Here is a 20,319-nt window from a genome sequence, read left to right on the forward strand (position 1 = left end):
CTCGCCAGGTGCGCTTGCGACCAGTCGTGCAGCCACAGATGCATATTCTTATTCTCCAATAGTCAAAAATATTTATAATTTACTATTACAAATTGCTAATTTACTCACATACTATCTCTAAAACTTAAAGCAAGAAACTGCTTTAAAATTCTCTGTTTAACTTATCAGCTGGTGCAGTTCAAGAGAGCTTACGCTTTTTATTTTAAATATGGTGAAAACTGTTCTACATACATTCCTTGTTATTTTTTTTTAAAAGATTTTTTATTCATACAAAACTGGGGTACAGACCAGAGATGCGGAGGGTGAGAGAATTCACCAGGGACAGAGTGGGGAGCAGAACAGGCAGATCTACGAAGTACACTGCTGAGGGGAGCAGAGGGCGGGCCAGGAGAGGTCTGCGGAGTCCTGTGGATCTCCTCCGGGGCAGGCGGGGATTGAATTCATGCGGAAGCGGCTTTAGATTCTCAGTGCTGTGCTTTAACCCGCTGCGCCACCAGGGAGACCATTCCTTGTTACTTTAATGAACAGGTTCCACAGTGTTACTTGAAACACGTTTATATACTTTTAAAAAGATTTATCTGTGCATATAGAACTGGGGTTCAGGCCAGAAGCATGGTGGGGGGGGAAGAGGATTCACCAGAGACAGAATGGAGAGCTGAACAGGCAGATCTACTGAAATATGGTGCTGAAGGGGCAGCGGGGAGACAGGAAAGGTCTCTTGCGCCCTGGGGGTCACTCCCTGGTTGGGGGTCAAAATCTCTGTGAAGCAGCTGAGGCTAGCTTGCGGTGCTGTGATTTAACCCGTTGTGCCACCAGGGAGGGCCCTTGAAACACTTCTAAAGACAAATGACATTTCTCTTATACATTAGTATCTTTTTGCCAAATACTTTTCTTAATCTTAAATTCAGCCATTGATAATAATAAAAAAAAAAGTAGTTGAATGAAATAAGTCACTGTATTTGAGAATGAAAACTTCGATTCAGGGCTTCCCTGTTGGCTCAAGGGGTTAAGTGTCAGGGCCATGAAGCTGTTCACAGCCACTGCAGCACCAGTTCGATCCCTGGCTGGGGCGGGGTGGTGACCTACAGGGCTCAGCAGACCTCTCTTGTCTTGCCCGCTGCTCCCCTCAGCAGTGTATTTCACTTAGTCTGCCTGTTCTGTTACCTACTTTCTCTGGTGAATCTTTTCAACCCCTAACATACACCTCTGGCCTGTACCCCAGCCCCCCAGTTCTTGTGTGGGTAACTAAATAAACTTTAAAAAAAAAAAAACAACTTTGATTCAGCTCCTAAATTTGCAAGTTGTTATGTGACCTTCACAAGCAGTTTCTTTGAATTAACCAGAATGGCCTTCTATTTGCTTATAAATAAGGCACAGGAATAACAACATGCTTTTTATGATAGCCTAGGGGTGGCTCTTAAGAGCTGTGTGGGAATTGTGACTGCCTCGCTCACCTTCCATCCTGGCGTCTCGCTCTCTGCTTGGTTCATGGCAGGCACTTGGCAGACACTTGTTGAAACTATCTTAGGACCCAGTTGCCTTACACTTGGGCCTTTTGTCAGGAAAACAATTCAAAAGATCTTTAATCTCATCATAACAAAATAATGTAAACTGCTGACGATTGGCAATAGGTTCAAATTATCAAAAATGTGTTTTTTCTTTGCAAAGAAAAATTTGTAAGTGCGTTACCAATTTTTTTTTTGAATTTTTTTTTATTTAGGAAGAACAGAATAGAGGAAAGCCCAATTGGGAGCATCTCAATGAAGATTTACATGTCCTGATCACTGTGGAAGATGCTCAGAACAGAGCCGAGATCAAGCTGAAGAGAGCTGTTGAGGAAGTGAAGAAATTACTCGTGCCTGCAGTAAGTAATCATTTCCGTCTTGAGATGTAGTCGCTGTCTTTCTTCAGATTTATTTACATTATTATAATATTTGTTATTGCCCAGTGAGTTAAAGCGCAGCACTATGAAACTATCTGCAGCCACCTGTAGCACAGGTTCGATTCCCGGCCAGGGAGCTGACCCACTTGACATGGCGGATCTCTCCTGACCTGCCTGCTGCTCCCCTCAGCATTGTATTTAAGTGAGTCTGCCTGTTCTGCTCCCCACTCTTGTCTCTGGTGAATCCTCTCCCCTTCCACATCTCTGGCCTGTGCCCCAGTTCTTGTAGGCATAAATAAATAAATCTTTAAAAAGTATTTGTTAATAAAATGTAGGTTACTGTTCGTTAGCAATTTTATTTGGCCACAAACTATAAAAACAATTTATACCTCATTTCCCAGTTATATAAGAGATATTGTTCCAATCCTTAAGTGGGAAAAGCCTGTTTATTTTTCTGAGTGAAGTATTGAGGGGAGCAAACCCGGTGGGATAGCAGTCTTAACAGTTACTGACATTTACGTTAGAGTGTCTCATCTGGGGCTCCTTACTCCTCAGACAGTCTGTTCTACAAATAACTTAGAAATCATAAGAACTTTCCACTTCACTGACAAAGTAAACCCTCTAGAAGAGTTCTTAAAAAGAATATAAGCAGCAGGTTATTAATACAATCTAAAAGCTGTGTACTATTAAGCTACGTAATCTTCCCTCTTTTTGAAAATAACTGTGAGGTATTGAAAGCAAAGTAGAAAAGGATTGTTTCCTAAGTATACTGGGCACAAGTTACTTAGCATGAAGACATATTGTGGAGTATAATAGAAAACTTTTCAGCTCATATAATACTAATAAGTAAATGAGTTTACCTAGTATAGCGAAAAGATCAATGCCTAATTATTAAACTGACCTGTTAGATTTTTCTAATCATTCTGTAAATTAGTTAGGATAGCTTATAAATTTTATTTCCCCAATTTATATTTTAAAGGAAAACAGCAATTGATAGCAAATACACCTCATGGAATAGGTTTAGGATTATTAGTAATTACTAGTTCTGAAAGTAATAAAATTTTCTTAGAATTACAAATTATGAAGTAAAAGTACTTTAAATTGCATGTTATAAAGTTCTTTAACTGCCCTCCAGTTATGTTTATTTGTACTGCCTTAGTTTTTTCTGATTCTCTGTATATTCCACATATACGTGAAATCAGACTTATTTGACATTCTCTCCAGTTTCATCCATGCTGTGGGAAACAGCAAGAGTTCATCGCCAGTCTTCCATTGTGGGTGTGTGTATGTTTGTATAGCATGGGCGGCACTTTCCAGACCCGCCCTTCCGTCTTGGGCTTTTAGGTTGCTGCCGCAGCTTTGGCATCGTAGATAGGGCTGCAGAGAACACAGGATTCCGTGTTTCCCTTTGAGTGAGTGTTTTTGCACAAATCTTCAGGCAGATACTTAGGAGTGATTTTCGGCCATAGTGGCAGATCTGTTTTCCGTAATTGCAAACCTCCATGCTGTTTTCCACAGAGGCTGGACCCGACCCGTCTGCACTCCCACCAAGTAGTACGCAAGCATTCCTTTTCCTTCACACCCTCGCTAACATGTGTTGTTGCTAGTCTTTTTGAAATGGGCCGTTCCCACAGGTGTCAGGTCGTGTCTCGTGGTTTTGAATTGCGTGGCCCTGGTGGTAGGTGATGATGAGCGACTTTTCATGTGCCCGTGGCCCTGGGCGTCACCTTTGGGAGAGTGTCTGTTACACTACCCAGTTCTTAAGTGGGTTTGTTTCGTCTTTGTGGAGTTGCAAGTGCTCGTATGTAGTTTACCCCTGGCAGAGGTATGGTGCGCTGCGCTTTGTCCTACTCAGCAGGGTCTTTTTGTTGATCTGCTGCTCAGAAGCTTTTTGGTTTGATGTAATCTCATTTGTTTCTGTTAGCGTTTGTTTCTCTTGCCTTTGGAGACAAAATCCCTAAGCCCACTCTGAAGCCAATGCTTTGGTGTGTTTTTTGCCTGTTTCTTCAATGTATTTTACAGTTTGGGGGCTTATAGCCACATTTCCAGTCTCTTGAACTTTTGTATAAGGTATGAGGTAATGATTTAGTTTGTTCTTTTGCATGCATGCTGCAGTTTTCCTGGTACCGTGTGTGACAGATTTCTCTTTCCCCAGTGTGTGCTCTCGGCTCCTTTGGCACGAACTAACCATCCATGGCTGTGTGCATTTGTTTCTGGACTCTTCGTTTTTTTCTCTTGGTCTGTGTGTCTGGTTTTGGTCTAGTACCATTCACTATTATTACTAAACCTTTGTGGTATATTTTGAAATCTGGAGTGTGACACCACCTCTCCCATCTTTTGTCACAGTTGTCTGGACTATTTAGACTATTGCTGGTTCCAGATGAATTGAGTAAATGCCATCGCCAGCGTGTTGGGGAGTGCACTGAATCTATGTACTGCTTTGGTCAGATGGCCACTCATCATTGTCACTTCTTCTAGTCCATGAGCAGGGAGTAGCTTTGAATTTTTGGATGTTTCTTTTAACATTGCCCTATAGTTTACATTATTTAGGCCCTTCACCACCTCCGTTAGGTTTACTCCTAGGCATTTAATTCTTTTTGTTGTTAATTGTGGGTGGGATTATTTCCTTGATTTCTTTCTCTGAACTTGCAGATTGATTTTGTACCTCATGCTAACATTCCTTCTGCCTGTCCATTTCATTAAATATGTTGATACAACATGGATGGTGTTTATTTTACTTGAACTGAACATTATTAGGGCTTTCTGATTATGATTCTACAAACAAAGGCTTAAAAACATATTTTCCTTCATACTTAAAAGTATCAAGTAAATTGAATTTATAGATTGTTGGGAGACAGAATTCATTGTGTTTGAAAACTGACTTGTGAATGTGAATCCCATCGTAGAGTGAAAGAGAACCTTCTTTGAAAGAGGAGCATGTGAGTTGTCTGCTCTGAAATTCTTTGTTGCGTGATGAAGAGACTTAATTTTAAACAAAGTATACAGCTAATTGTGAAAACATCTAAAGTCAGACAAAGAAAATGTTAATGAGATAAATTAAGGGTTTGGAATAATTTCATGGAACTATAAAATTTCATGTGTGTTACATTTTCTCTACAAGCTCTATCTTATAAATGGCAGAAAGAATATTGAGGTATTACGATGCAGTCGAAGGAAATGAACTAATGAAATAATTTCTCCTGAAGTGACCGAGGAAATTCTCAAGCTGACTTGTGGAAATTTACAAAATATGAAGGTAGAATTTAAACAAAGGTTAGAGAAGGAGAAACACTGCCTTGTGTCAAGGTCTGACACATTGATAGCTTATTTTAAGTGTACCTTATAAATGAGTGTTACTTGGAAGTGCAGGGATTTGTGGTTTCTGGTTGAATATAACCACTTCAGTATGTGTTAGTTGGGTAGAAAAACTGGTTTTCACGATTCTTAGTGTTACAATGCAGAGTATTTAATAATGTTTGCTAGGTAGTTAGGACACTACATGTTTATCATTTTTGTTTTTTTTTTTTGCCAATAGTCCTGATCACAAAGTGTTACTGTTGCCTGTTTTTCTACAAATTTTTGTCTTTACAGCTATTCATGCTTTACTAATACACTGTTTTAATATGACCTTTGTTATGAATTGTTTTTAAGTAGACAAATATTATTTAAATAGGTTATTTAATTACTAATTCTGTATCTATAAATCTTTAAGATTTATGTTTTTATTTATGCATACAAGAACTGGGGTGTAGTCCAGAGCTGTGAGGAAAGGGGAAGTGAGACAGAGCGAGGAGCAGAGCAGACCAGGTGGATCCACTGAAACCCACTGCTGAAAGGACGTTGAGGAGACAGCTTCTGTTGTGCCCTGGGGGTCACTCCCTGGCCTGGGATCAGCTCTTTCTGCAGTGGCTGTCAGTAGCTTCATCGTGCTGAGATTTAACCCCTTGTGCCACCAGGAAGGCCCTGGACTTTGAAATTTTTTGGCTGAAATTTTTTTTATAAAATCTCAGTGTTCACCTGATATATTTACAAGTTATAACTATAGAGCTTCATGAACTAATTTTTTATATTACTTTTCAAATTATTTTAATGGTGATTTCATAATAGAAATTGTATATTAAATTAATTTACTCATTTCCTAGCTTAGTCATCAGATTTTTCATTTCCTTTATTCTTGCCACATGATAACTGTAGTATGTCACAAAGTTTGAGTGAATTTTGCCTTTTCTACCACAAAGTCTAAACCTCCGTGTAGTTAACTCGGGCTGTTATTCATGCTGCACTAAGGGGTTACTGAAATATTGTTCAGGGGCTTGGTGACTAGTTTCGAGTCTTCGCCTCCAGTCTCAGGTGTGGGAAACCATTGGAGGGCTTGGAGGAGAGGCAGAGTGACATTATCTGATTAATGTTTTATTGGGATTACTTTGCCTGCAATGGTTAAAACACAGTGAAGGGCACAAGGTTAGGAGAAGGCTAGTTCTCATTGGAGTCTGTAAATAGATAGGTATTTAAATCGGTGACCCAAAAATAGTTCACAAACTAAGAATGGGTTCTTATGCTTTCAGTGAGGTGCGGGGGATTCACAAATGCAGTGATAATTCATGAAAGGTGAAAATTACATGAAACTAAAATTTAATTGTCTAGTCACAAAGTTTTATTGCAAAACAGCCCTCTTTATTCATTTACGAACCGTCAGTGGCTGCTTCATGACGACGTGAATAACTAGCAGAGACTGTGTACTGCAGAGCTGTGTACTGGTTGGCTCCTCACAGAAAGCCTGTCACGTCCTGAGTTAGTGTCTTTACCCAGGTGAAGGATGACGGTGGGCTGAGCCATCACAGTTTAAAGTGGAGCTGGCAGGGTTTGCTACTGGATTGTCAGTGGGATGTTAGAAACCTGCCGGATATCAAGAATGACAGCAAGGTTTTAGCCTGAGCCTCTGGGAAGGATGTAGTTGCTAAAGTACAGGCGCTGATAGGAAGAGTCTTTGAAGAAATGATCGAAGCTCAGGTTTGGACCTAGTAAGTTCAGGGGCCTTTTGGCTCTTCAAGCTACTGAGTACTTCTAGAAGTTCAGCTTAGCAAGGTCCACTTTGCTGTGTTTTAGGCACCATGAACACAGTGGCAAGATCTGTACTTTATTTGGGACAGTAGCATTATTCCATGAGACACTTACTCTAGATAAAGGAAACCTTTAATATACTTGTAAGTATTAGGAACTTCTAATAGGAACCATTTCCAAAATTATTGACCATCAATTTTTTTTTTCCTGGAAATACATATATATCAAATGTCCTAGGGAAACTCATAGGTCTAATTTAAATACAGTTAAGCAGAGACTTTTTTTTTTAATTCTGAAAAAGTTATTTTTTAGTACATTTTATTGAACTAACATTGGTTTGCATTTTATCATTTTGAAGACATGATTGAAAAAAAACTTAATTTTTTTCCCCATTTGTTTTTATACATATTATGCTTTCATCTTAGGTTACACTTTGAATTTTAATAACTGCATATACTTCAATAGCCCCTACCACAATCAAGATGTCCATCACCTTAAAAGGCTCTCTCTCACTCCTTTGCCATCAGTCACCCTTTTTACTCCAGTGACCCCAGGTAGCTCCTGGGGTTAGTTTTCTCTCTGTCTTTTCTCGAAACTATTGTTTTTCCAGGCTTACTGATAACATGATTGAAAAAATTGTGTAGATTTAGGTCATGCAATATATTTCTTAGGTACATAACGTGATTTGATAAATGTACATCTTGTGAAGAGATTATTGCAGTCAAGTTAATGAACGCATCCATCCCCTGTGGCCATCACTTTGGTGTGTGGTGACAGCACTGCTCTACTATTAGCAGCTTTCAGGTTTACGATACAGATTATTAAGAGTAGTCACCGTGCAGTGCATTGTTTCCCAATACATGACTCATTTTATGACTCAAAGTTTGTGCCCTTTGACAAACATCCTACCCAGACCACCACTGTCTGCTCTGGACATGTAAGTTCAGTATTTTTACATTCAGTTTCACCTTGTCTAGTGATCATGTCAGTGAAGTGCTTGTGCTTGCGGTGCTCACTGTGCCGTTTGGGGCTCAGGAGGTCAGTCCTGCTGACACTGGTGTCCACTGTCTGCCTGCCCCCTGGGGTTTCCGTCCCGTGTAGACAGTGGCGCTGTGCACCTCTTCCTCTGCTCCTTGACGTTTCCTGTATCTCGAGGAAGCGTTTGTTGAAATCTGTTGTTTTAGCTCAGCGTGTCTGTCTTACTGTGTTATAATAGTTCTTTTTTAACTTGGAAGTATTTCATCAGAAAAAATAATTAACTGTGCCTGACTTTTGCTTTCTTCTAGCTTTGTGGGAAAGCTTTCACTGAAGCTTCAATTTTATTCATAGATTTAGAATTTGAGGGCCCCCCTGCCGGTTTTTGTTTTTTTTTAAGAGATTTGTTCTGGTCATCTTAAAATTTTTAGCACAACAACCCCTTTCTGTCTTTTTAAAGTCTATAGGATCTGTGGTATTACTTCGGTGTCATGCTAGTAATTTGTGAATTTTTTGATTTGTACTCAGTCCAACTCTAGAACTTTATGGTTCTTACCTATCCTAAATATCAACTTTGGTTATAAATTTCTCTGGATAATGCTTTGGTATCCTGAGGTAATGTTATGTTGTATTTCATCCCCATCAGTTAAAAATGTTTTGTAATTTCTCTCATGATTTCTTCTGGGCTATTTTTCTTAGTGTGAATGTAATTAAAGTAGGTTCTGTCCAGAATATATTCTCTAGTAGTTCAGTCTTTGTGAATCAAATCCTTACTTTTCTTCTGTCATACTATAAAATGAATTATACTTAGCATATGTCCTGCTTCGGTAATTCTCTCAAAAAAAAAACAACAAACAAACAGAAAATCAAACTTTAAAGCATGCATATTTTGCAGTAGTTGGGCATTTGTTCTATAAATGCCATTTTGATGAAGGTGGTGGAAAATAGAGTTGTTTAGCCCTCCTATCTTGACCAGTTTTCCCCTAGTTTTGTTAATTACTGGAAGATAGATGTGAAGATCTCCATTTAGTCGTGAATGCAAAACAATGTGTTTTCTTTGGAAGTGATGTGGTGAACTAATTTGGTGAATACATAATTGTGCACGTTTTATGTGAATGTATAGCTTGCACATCTTTGAATGTGGTTTGGCATCATTAAAAGATTTTGCTCTTTGCTTTATTTTCTATAGGGAAACATTGCTCATTCTTATTTTGAAGTCTTGCTTTGTTCCCCCAAATAGCAACTATGTCATGCAGCACACTTTCTAGAGAAATAGTGCATGCAGTACATAGGTGGCGACCAGTGTGGCAGAGAATGTTAGAGGCCCTCACAGGGAGACACCCACTGGGCGGGGGCTCTGAAGGAAGAAGGCCGTATTGGTGGGTGACTACTGAACTGAAACTTCAGCATAGAAGAGTTTAGAGACAGAGATTAGTGTATGTGCCAATAATGGGCAAAGAATTTTGCATTTGGGTCATTAAAGGTGGTGACAAGGGCCCTCCCTGGTGGTGCAGCGGGTTGGAGCGCTGCACTGTGAAGCTACGCCAAGCCAAGGCCACTTCTGTGCCAGTTGGGTCCCTGCCCCGGAGGTGACCCGCATGGCGCGGCCGACCTCTCCTGACCCACCCGCTGCTCCCTCAGCAGTGTGCTTTGTCCATCTGTTTTGCTCCCTGCTCTGTCTCTTGTAACTCCTCTCGCCACCCCTGCACCTCTGACCTGTCCCCCATTTCTCGATGCATAAATAAATAAAAATCTTAAGCAAAAAAAACTGGTGACAGATGCAAGAGGATCATACAAATAATGATCAGGGACTGTTGCTTAAATTCAGAGCTCTCACTTTTGTCAAAACCTGTTTTGTAAATTGGTTTATTCTTTGCTTACTTGCATTAAAAGCTTCATGAAGACAATCAGCACATTGCATTTACGTGACAGTGCAAGACTCAACTTTGCCCCCTTTTGCTTGTCATACACGAGAGTGTATGAACTGCTCACTGCCGCAGCTTTACACCTGTCAGTTTCACACGCAGTTCCTGATCACAAGCACTGAAGAACGTCTCTTTCCTGCCTACTGAATGCATCCTCATTTGCTAGCCTACCATCTCCTCAGTATAGGTTTTTATAGGGGGGAGGTGCGCACATAATAAGACAAATACAAGAACATTTATTAACGTCCCTTAAAACATAGCGTCATGTGTAAGTCTGTCTTCCCTGTCCTCCCCCCCCTCACACACACACACACACACACACACATATTCTCTACAGAAGTGTAATTGTGGTCTCAGGTGTCAGATGCCACCCCCCTTTCAGGTAAGTGTCATTGCTTTTAGCCTAGACCTTACAGATAGTTGCGGAATGATCTTCTAATCTCAGAAGAGACGTAAAGTCACAGCAGTGGAGGTAGAGGGATACTGTCCAGGGCTGTGTGGTTGTCAAGGCTGAGCCAGCACAGGTGGGGGATGTGTGTCCAAAGCTCTTCTGTCTCTGTATTTTTCTTCCCCCTCAACAGGTGGAACAGGAAGCTGTCTGTGCGATAAAAACAGTGACCTCTCCCAGGTGACATTCACATCGCCAGAGGCTTTGTGAGAGGGGCCACTCCCCGACAACTCGGGAGTGTTTGTTTCAGGCTGCCTGTGTAATGGTGGGCATATTTCTTCATATAGGTGTCTGAGAATGTGGACATGATCAATTTTGGATATGTAGCTGATCTTTTTATGAAAACATACCTAGTACTCACAAAAATTAAACTTTGTAGTCAATCTAAGTAATTTTGACAAATTTCTAGCTGAGAATTTGAAATTTGAAGTTTTTACTGGTTATTTTCAAGGATTATTATGAAATGCAGAATTATTTTCAAAACAAAAGTAATTTGAATTTACTTTTGATAAAATACAGGTATTAATGTCAGCAGACTTTGGGAAAGTAGTAGAGAGGAGTAATCTGACAAAGACTTTGTTTTCCAGTGTGTAGCATATACAGACAGCAAATTATAATATTATGTACTTAAGATGTGGGTTATCAAACCAGTCTTACCACGATTAAAAAAAATTTAAAAAGTTGATTTTTGTGTTCCCCCTCATTCTCTGCATGTGACTCATAGTGATGAACTGTGTATTAATTATGATCTTAATGAGGCAAAAGAATAGTGAGGTAGCGAGAGAGAGAATGACTATAGAGTCCAGCCCTTCAGCTGAGGGGTGGGGGGAGTGGGGGGCTTTAACTGGCTGATGGATGACCTGACTGCCCGACGCACCTAGTTCTTGAGCGAGAGTCAGTTATTGAAAGCTGTGGTGTGTTTGCCCTCTTGTTCATTTCACTGAGACAGAGCAAGCATTAAAGACATGCTGAAAGACATTGAGCGGTGACGCACATGCTCCCTGATCGAGCTGCAGTGTGCGAGAGCATCTCACGCAGAGAAAGGTGTCCTGCTGTCTGCCGCCAGCCGGCTGTTTTAATCTGAGTGGGAAATCTGTCTGGGACCAGCCGGTGTACAGCAATTAGCAGTCTCTTCTGAGCGTCACAGCCCTATCACCATTGTAATGGCTTCGCTGCAGGGTGAAAGGGCTGAATTTGGGTCTGCCTGTCTGCCACGGGAATTTCCAGTGTGAGAGGCGTGTACCTCGAGTATTTGGCAGGTTTGGAGAAACTCATGAATTACGGGTTTGAAGGGAGCCGGGCCCTTGCATTCTCGTTCGTGGGCAGGCCTGGGGCTGGTGGCTTCTGAACTTCCTAGTGAGTGAGTGGATCCGTGCGCCATGCAGACATCTGCTTATTCCCGCCAGTCTTTAAAGCTGAATTTAGTATGATGAGCAATTTTAAGGAAAGATGGTTTGTTCCAGATCTCTGGTAGAAAAAAGGGACAAGTCATTTCCCTTCCAAATGTGAAGATAACCCTCAGGTAATGCTGTTAAAGCAACCGTTTTAATACATATTAACCCAAAGTTAACTTCAATCTTGTTCATTGCATGCTGTAAAACATGTCTTCATACTACATTTGTCTTACGAAGTAAGATGTGTTGAGAGATAATAAGGTAACCCAGCCGGTACGCTGGGCTCAGGCCGGACCTAGTGCCGGCAGAGCGCCCATTTCTCCTCCCTGTCTGGCAGAACTAGGTGTCAGTGTAATGACTGTCAGTGAGGAAATGCTCCCTGAAGTCCCTACGGTGATGAGCATCACTTAATGCTTGTGTAGTCTCACCTACAAGTTATCAGGAATAATAAGTTCATGCATTTTTGGTTTATGTCTGCCCTCAAGAAAAAAGCCACTGTGTAAAATTTTAGAACTGTACAATATTCTCATGTAATAAATAAGGTCTTTGGAGAAGTCTGTTAACATTTTCAAGCCACAAGGTTACAGTTGCATAAGGAAAGTAATCGTGTTAGCCTCAGGGGCTGAAAATACAGCTGTATCTTTCAGAAATGCTTCAGCAGGGAAGTACGGGTGTGCAGGATGATTGTTTAACTCCGATAAGCAAGCGTAACGTAAATACCGCTTAAATAACAGCCGGAATGGTCTTCATGGAAATCTTCATTCCATAAGGTATGATACATGTCACAGTAGCATGATGACAAATCCTGTAATCTGAGATTACTGTTAAGTCCTCACAATTAATAAAACTTGACCCAATGACAATACTTTCCAAAATCTCATTAAATCTTAAAGGCAAAAGACCATCACAGAGGTGCCTCTCAGGATCTGGGGGCGCCTGGTCACTGAGACCTGGCCTGCTGTGCTTCATGTCATGGGGTCTGCAGACTGTCCCAGGCACAGCGTGTGATTGCAGCGGGGTACGGTCACGGATGATGACGGGGATGGTGTCTTTGGACGGTCGTCCCTGTCGGCAGATTAACAAGTCTGAGGAGGTGTGGGTTTACCATGCAGTCATGACCCCTCCTGACTCCCATCCAGCCAGTGCTGGCTGCCCTGGGCCAGGCCTTTTGAAACCAGCCGTGGGCCTTTCCTCTCACACTGCCTGCTCTTGCAGGATTATGTAAGTCAATGTGTTTTGTTTTTATTCTCTTAACCTTTATGCCTTTGTGCAAAAACCATTTACTCATCCAATGCAGCAGACCTCTCTCGTCTGCTCTCTGCCCCCTCAGCAGTGTATTTCAGTAGATCGGCTTGCTCTTCCCATTCTGTTTCTGGTGAATCCTCTCACTTTCCCCCTCCCCCCTAGCTTTGGCCTACACCTTTGGACCGAGATGACATCGGCTTATTTTTGCCAAGTCTTCTGAACAAGTTGGCAAATTTCACGAATTCGCTTACTTTATGTTGTTAGTTTATTTTATGGATTCTGTGAAGGAATGGCAATATGCTATGTTTAAATAAAACACTAATTGCTGGATTTAGCATCTGTAAAATTGTACTTACGGATATTAAAAGGATCATTTTCTGTCAATAGCAATTCACTTCACAAACTTGAGAAGCTAAGATTGAATGCACACAAAGCTTTAGATTTCGTAATGGAAATGACAGCAGGACAAAATCAAGGAATCTCCTACTTATTTCATCCTTCATGCGCTTGCTAAGGTGGATCTTTTCCAGAGCCACCTCCTCGCACTCCAGTTTGCCCTCGTTGGGCTGTCCCGCCCAGCCCCGCCTGCTGGCCCCAGCGCCGTGGCCACCGCTCCCCCTGTGCTTCTGATCCTGCCCTCTCCAGCGCTGCAGTCCACACCGTCTCCACCTGGGCGCCTGGTGCCACGCAGGCGTGCACTCCTCAGCATAAGGCCTCGCTGTTCCCTCGTGAGTGACCTTAGCTGCCTGGGAGTCGGGCCTCCTTGGGTCGGCTTCTGTCGCCCTGGCCCAGCTGTCTGCCTTCTTTCACACCAGTCTGTCTGAGTGTGCCTCTTGAGTAGCGCCTGGCCGTCGTCGTGTTCACACGGGCCAGCTCCACTAGAGCCCTCCCTGGCCGCAGCCAGAGTTCTCTTTAGCGCAGAGCTCTTTTCACCCCCAGTGGCTGTCACCTCAGAGAGATGGCGCCTGGCTTGGTTTCCTGTTACCCTGGATCCACTTAGCCTCCCGCCCTTCCCCCATGTTAAATGTGGGCTATTTCCAGAACACGTGTTGTCTGTCTGGTGCATAGAGTGACTTCTGGAGTGGGTGTGGAGGACATGGCTGAGGGTTTAGCAGAAGAAACGAAGGTGGGAAGAGATTCAAAGAGTGTGTTGAGCAACTTCAAACTTTCAGTACAGGACCAGCAAATAGCAAGCTTATTCCCTAAAAGCACCACATAGCACTTGTCAAGTGCTTTGTAAATAGGTGTGTTTTAATATGCAATGGTATTTTCCTGTGGGAATGCCAGTAATCATTTATTTTTTTTAATAAAGAGAATCATAAAGCCAGATTATGATGGCACAAATTCAAGGTTGAATTGCTTTGGAAATTTGGAACCAGAGTCCAAATTTATGTATGTAAAGAACCAAGTAACCCAACAAAAAATGCTTAGTGGAATATCAGGTTTTAAACAGTAGTGGCTTGCCAGGATGGATGCCAGTCTCCAATTCATTGCTTCCAAATTCTGCTTCTTAACCCAAACACTCAGAAAAATGCCATTGTTTATATGTGATACCACTTCTCATGTGCCTCTCCAGAGCTGACGATTCACGCTTGCAGAGATGAAGTGAGTCAGAGTTGATCAAAATAATAGCTACAAGTCACTAAACTCGCCTGAGCCACTCAGCTCACCTCGTATGGGTGTCTGTAGAGATGAGATACGCTCAGCAACTCCTGGACATGCTTCTGTAAGTGAGTCCAGCTTTAGCCACTGATGCTTACGAGTTTAAACTGTGTTTAAACTGAGTTTAAACTGAGCTGTCCGCATTTAAGAGTAGCTTAATAATTTATACTTGTCTGATATTTTTGTCTTAAAAGGAAAATAAAGCCTGGAAGCACAGTCACTTGTTTAAAGCCATGAGTTGCACATACTTAACATGCACAGAACCCTGGGCAACTGCGCTTAGTCTGGGCAGGGTTGGCACCACGGTCTCATTGTGGTTTCTGGGTGGCAGGGGGTGGGGGTGGGGCACCATGTGCAGAGTAACCATTAGATTTGCCATGATGTTCCTTTTTTTAATGACCTGGCATTTTTTTTATATAGTCTTAGCAAGTCAGTTTTCATAAGGGAAAAAAGGGCAATTCACAAATCTGACTTTAAAATAGCTGAGAAAAAGACCACTTTGAGTCTCTCTGCAAGGAACTCTGACATCTGTCTCCTTTGGTTAGTAAATTAGTTAATTTAAAATTTTTAGTTGAAATAACATCCTATAATTTTTAGTTGGAGTAGCATCCCGTAATGTAAGTTGAAGGCATATGGCTTCAAAAACCAACACACACATGTATGTACTAATTAAGTTTACCACTGAAGCCTGGTGTTCTCCTGCACCATGCAGTTGGCCCCGCTAGCTACTGAAGAGACTGTGAAGTGAATACCCACGTCTTCGTGCACCCGAACAGCCTTCCTAGGAGGTAGTTGTCTTCTGCAATGGAGAACAGACAGATCCATCAATAAATTTTCATCTTGATACTTAACACAAAAGAAGTAACTCGTAATCGGGAACATGATTTGTGAGCGTAATCTTTAACAGCAAAAGGCTAATGCTAAGCAGCCGCAACATTAAACCACAGAGCACACTTAAAGTAGGCCTAGAACGCTGTGCCTCCGGCACCTGACAGGCGGTGGACCCGCTGTCCCTTCTCCTGGCAGATGCTCTCTGTCCCCACGGCCATGACTGCGGTTCGGAACGTATCACGCGCTGATTCGGTTGGGGCCCTGCCCCCGCTGCTTGCTCTCTGTCGCCCTCCCCTGTGGTCGTGCAATCATGCGTGGCCTCTGCTCCCACTGAAGCATCGCTTCTACAGTAGAGACCTGGCCACGGTCTTCCTTGGGTGGGGCCACGCGAGCGCTTTCCAGTCACTCTGGGAGCATGCCCACACGGCTCTCCCACGCTCTCTCACCGTGTTCGTCTCCTGCACTAGATTCTAGATTTCTAAACGCGTTCTTCGTTTGTCTCATAGCCATCACTCTTTCTCCCCTGTACTCATTCTTCTCAATTACACACACACATGCTACTTCTGTCCTTTTAGCCTCAGAGTTTTATGTTCTAATTTCCCCCCTGACTTTTGTTACTTGTTTACTAGTCAGCTATAAGGTGTTGACATCCCCAAAGCCTACGATACCCTGCTCATCACCAGCCCTAATGTAGGGCAACACCTTTGCAGTGTGGCCTGGGAAAGTCTGTCAGTTTGTTCAGCTGTTCTGGCTCTGCCCCATCCGCCGCCCACCCTATACGCCATGCCTGCACCCACGCTAGATTCCAGGAGGGCAGTTGGCTGTTAGTTCTGACCTACGCTAGAGGATTGCTTGAGTAAGCATTTAGAGTAATGGATATAACCATTTTTAAGAGCTTCAGGACTATAGTAGGAAGTTCTTGCTAGATTGCTTCATAAAAATAGTCAGCTGTGTGAGTGTGACCTGTTAAGGATGAATCCCCTTCCTAATAGAACGGAGGTGGGAATGAAAGTGCTGTTTCCCTGGAGCAGCTCGGGCACACATTTAAGGTGTCATCTTAAGGGCGCGTCAGAGCACTTGGGGCTGGAAGGCCATCCCATCGCCGCGGGCCCCTTTCGCCAACATTTCTGCTTCCAGCGCTCGGGCGTGTTGCACTGAGACGGGAGAACCTCGTCCTCGGTGGCCGGACGCCCTCCTGTTGCTTCGCTCTGTGAGCTTACAGGAAACCATGGCCAGCTCACACCAGTTTGCGTGATGGAAAGCAGCCCTGGGCCGCTGGCAAGCTCGGCAGGTCGCTGCAGGCCGCCGGCCGTGTCCTCCAGAGCTGAGTTGGCCCCGCCACGCGCCACCGCCAGCCCCACACCTGGAAATGGATGACATCTCACCTGCGCTTTGCCACAGGGACCTGTTGAGTTTCTTACAATGTTTTCTGACATTATTTTTTACCACTTTGCAGTTTCTGTTTGTCTTTGTGTATCACCGGTAGTTTGACAATGACTGTTGTCACACGTACTGGATGTGGTTGATTCTTAGTATAAATGGGCGTCTCAAGGCACAGAGTAAATACAGCAGCCACCGAGCGTATAGTAAAGCCAAAACCCAGCGTGCGCATAACCAGCTTACTTAAGGAGAGTGGTTTATTGTCTAATTATTGACCTTAGTAAGGTTCAGAGTCCTGAGGTACAGGCGCTTCTTGCTTTCCTCTAAAGTCACGCCTGGTGTATCTCCAGCGTAACAGCTGGCCCGCTCGCAGCCACACTTGGCCCTGCTGTAGCAGAAGAAATCTTCAGTTCTAGATTCCTAGTCCTGCCAGTGAGTTCCTGTACCCAGCCTTCTTGATTGGTTCTGTGCCTGCTGAAAAATGAGATTCTTAGATCGCTTTATAGATAGCTTCCACTTAAGAAAATGGGGCAGCATTTGCAGTTTACTTCAAAACTAAAATGTTCTTTGTCCCTAAGGGAATGTATTGTTTACATTCCAAATTTCACTTCTTAGTGATTGTCCAGGTGTGCCTAAACCAAGCCCAGCTTCCTTGGGCTTCCGACTGGGTAGATAGCTGGCGGGAATATCCAGTACCCCAGTGCTGCTTTATCTGTGCCCAGTTCAGTGAGCAAAACTGGCAGTGGTGACCAGGAAGCTCTTTGCCCTCTGCTTTCCTTTTGGGGGGGAGGGGGGTCACCGGACTATGCCTGGTGCCTCAGAAATCTCCTGAGTACCTCCTCGTGAGCTCTAGGTTACTGTAGGGGCCTGTGGGAGCTTGGCATTGGAAGGTCTAATTACCTGGAAGCCTTTTGAGACAAATCAGCCAGAATTCGCAGTTCTGTCACAGACACCCCTGGGTGAATTTAATTCTCATGGTTAACCCTGTAAGGTTGTGTGGAAAGTCCGGCTTCTCTGGCTCTTGGTGGCTGCATTCTTGGAGAGGGAGCCTGTGGTCACCGCCGGGCACCTGCCGTGCTCAGTGTTGCTGCCCACACCCTGCACTGCGCTCCCTGGCTCTCTCTCCCTTCTCTGGATTGTGTCGCCTTCCTGCCTCCTCCTGGCCTAGGGTGAGGGTCTTTAAGGCCAGGACCGCGTCTCAATTTTTGCAGCCCTTGGTAGGTGAAAGTTATTTGGTACCCAGTATTTTCTTAAAAGGAATTCCTTTCCTTCCTCTAGACTCTATGCTTACGCAGAATATCATTGAGTGTGGTATGACTTTATTTTCAGATTTTTTGGTCTGGTGTTCCTACAAGTCTCTGTTCACCACACACACCCTCCCCATCATCACCACTGCACACACACCTTTTATGTCCTTACCTGTGTACCTCTTAGAACTCACGTCTAGGGCTGTATCATCTTCATGTTCCTGCCCATCGTCTTCTGTAGAATAGGGTCTCCAGAGCCCACAGTCTATATCCGCGTGGCCCTCTCCATAGTGCCCCAGCATGTGACAGTGTGTAGCAGGACACAGCACACATCAGAGGTCCTTATCTCCACAGAGCAGTCGTGTGGCTCTACCGTGCCAGTGTGTAATCAGCCCTTGTATTGTCTGGTATGAAGCTTCGAGCTGTGTCATGGTGCCTACTTTGCACAGAGTGACAGATACGCTTATTCTGTGACATGACCTCTCTGAGTCCTTCGGTAGCTGGGCGGTCAGCGTTCCATCCTTTATGTCACACTGGCCTGCGTGCTGACGTGTGTGTTTAAGCATTTCTGATTAAACAGCGTGCCTCAGGCTTTCTGCCTGTCTCTATGAGCAGTGCTCAGTCACTGCTTTACACCATGGTGTGGTGGTGAAGTGGGAGAGTGCCAGCATGATGGGATGGAAACAGACGCGCTGAGATGGGTGTGCCTGTGCCCTGACATGTGGGCCTGTGCATTTTGAGTCAAAACTTTGCAGTAGAACAGCAGCATCTTTGCAAATCCTTTGAGCTCAGGGCATTCTTCATAAAAGGTGAGCTTCCTGCCTGGTGAAGTATTGGAGCCTGTGGGGCGTCACAGCACGCCTCACCGCTGCAGGCGATGTGTGTTTCAGCGTTGGTTTTCTGCAGTGCTCCTGGGAATTGTGCTCAGTCCTCCGTGCCGACATGCACTTTCTGTTGCTACAGCCTCTCCATTGTAATCTCTTCTCCTGAGTTACCTGCTAACCGAACGAACATTCAAGATAGCCGAAGGGGAAGGAGCATGAAATCAAGAAAGCTCTAAATAATCTAAAGAGAGAGCCAGCCATTATTGAGCCCCCAAATGATGTTTGACACAAATGAGGTTGGTGACTTGAGAAGAGGCTGTCTGGGAAGTTTCAAGTCTGTAGTAGTGAGGGCCTTCTGTGTCAGGAAATGGAAGCCGCACAGCATTTCAGGTAAAGAAAGGGTCAGTACAGGCCTTGGCTCCACAGGTGTGGAGAACTGAAGGTGGAGGCCAGTGTGTGATACACACTGAGAACTGGGGAAGCAGCTGTCCCCCAGGGCGGGCAGGAGGGCACAGGAGCACAGGCATCAGGCCTCACACGCCGGGTGTCCAGCCCCAGGGGTGAGCGGGACCCTGAAAGCTGTGCTCCTAGCTGGGGTGGGATCTCGGCAGGATGGTCGCCCTGGGTCCTGGTGCTGCGGCTCGAGAGGGGTGCTGGGTGCTGGCTTCACACATACTGGGAAACAGCTGCCTCATGCTTTGAAAGTCTTTCACTCGTTTCATATTAATGGAAAAGTCCAGAATCACTTCATATTTGAGCAAGTTCACTTTTGTAGGATGTGGCCACTATAGAGGGCTGCGTGGCTGGTTGTTGGCTAATTTATGCGTAGTGGTCATGTGAGGAATTTCTTAAACACTTAAAGACAGAAAATGACAAGCTGGCACCTGCCTCTTTATGAGTGACCACCCCCAAAGGGCCAATGTAGATCCAGGGAAGGCGCTGCTGGTATTGGGGGGGGGGGGATGGTAGGGGGCTGTCTGATGCGAGGCTGAGAAGCACGTGGCTTTTTTAGAAAGCAGCCGCTCCCTAGGAAACCTGGGCAGGCTTCGCGTCACCTCTTGGGTCCCGCACCTGAGACCCAGTTAGGTCCGGTTGCTTAAGAGCAGCTCCTACTGCAAGTGGAAAAATCGGTGTCCATCCCACAGGCTCTCACCCCGGGCAGTTCTGCACAGAACCTCCTGAAACATCTGGAGCCGTGTAAAACTGCGTCGTGATTTCCTGCCAGCCAGTAAATGTATCCGCACAGATTCACAGGGACCAAGGAAAGGAATGTGTGGTGCCTGCCTGTCTTCTCCATGTTCTCCTGGTCGGGTTCTTGACATCTCTGAGACGCGTTGAACATTGTCTTTGTTTTCACTCATCCTGCTTCTTCGTGGGTTGCTCAGAGCCCCTTTAGCAGTCCTTTCTCCAGGGGCCTGGTGCTGTGCCTCGGGAGGGGTGCTGGG

General features: G+C 44.2%; 1 protein-coding gene across 3 annotated transcripts in view; it reads left to right on the forward strand.

The window, feature by feature from the left end:
• Positions 1–20,319, forward strand: part of QKI (QKI, KH domain containing, RNA binding) — a 95,952-nt gene that overhangs the window by 63,761 nt on the left and 11,872 nt on the right. For all 3 annotated transcript variants that reach the window (XM_012721604.1, XM_012721611.1, XM_012721608.1), the window contains exon 3: positions 1,721–1,864. In XM_012721604.1, coding sequence (XP_012577058.1) covers positions 1,721–1,864 — 144 coding nt within the window. The remainder of the gene's footprint in view (positions 1–1,720; positions 1,865–20,319) is intronic.

Source organism: Condylura cristata, unplaced genomic scaffold, assembly GCF_000260355.1.
Source record: "Condylura cristata isolate star-nosed mole 26May11 unplaced genomic scaffold, ConCri1.0 scaffold00001, whole genome shotgun sequence".
Lineage (NCBI taxonomy): Eukaryota > Metazoa > Chordata > Mammalia > Eulipotyphla > Talpidae > Condylura > Condylura cristata.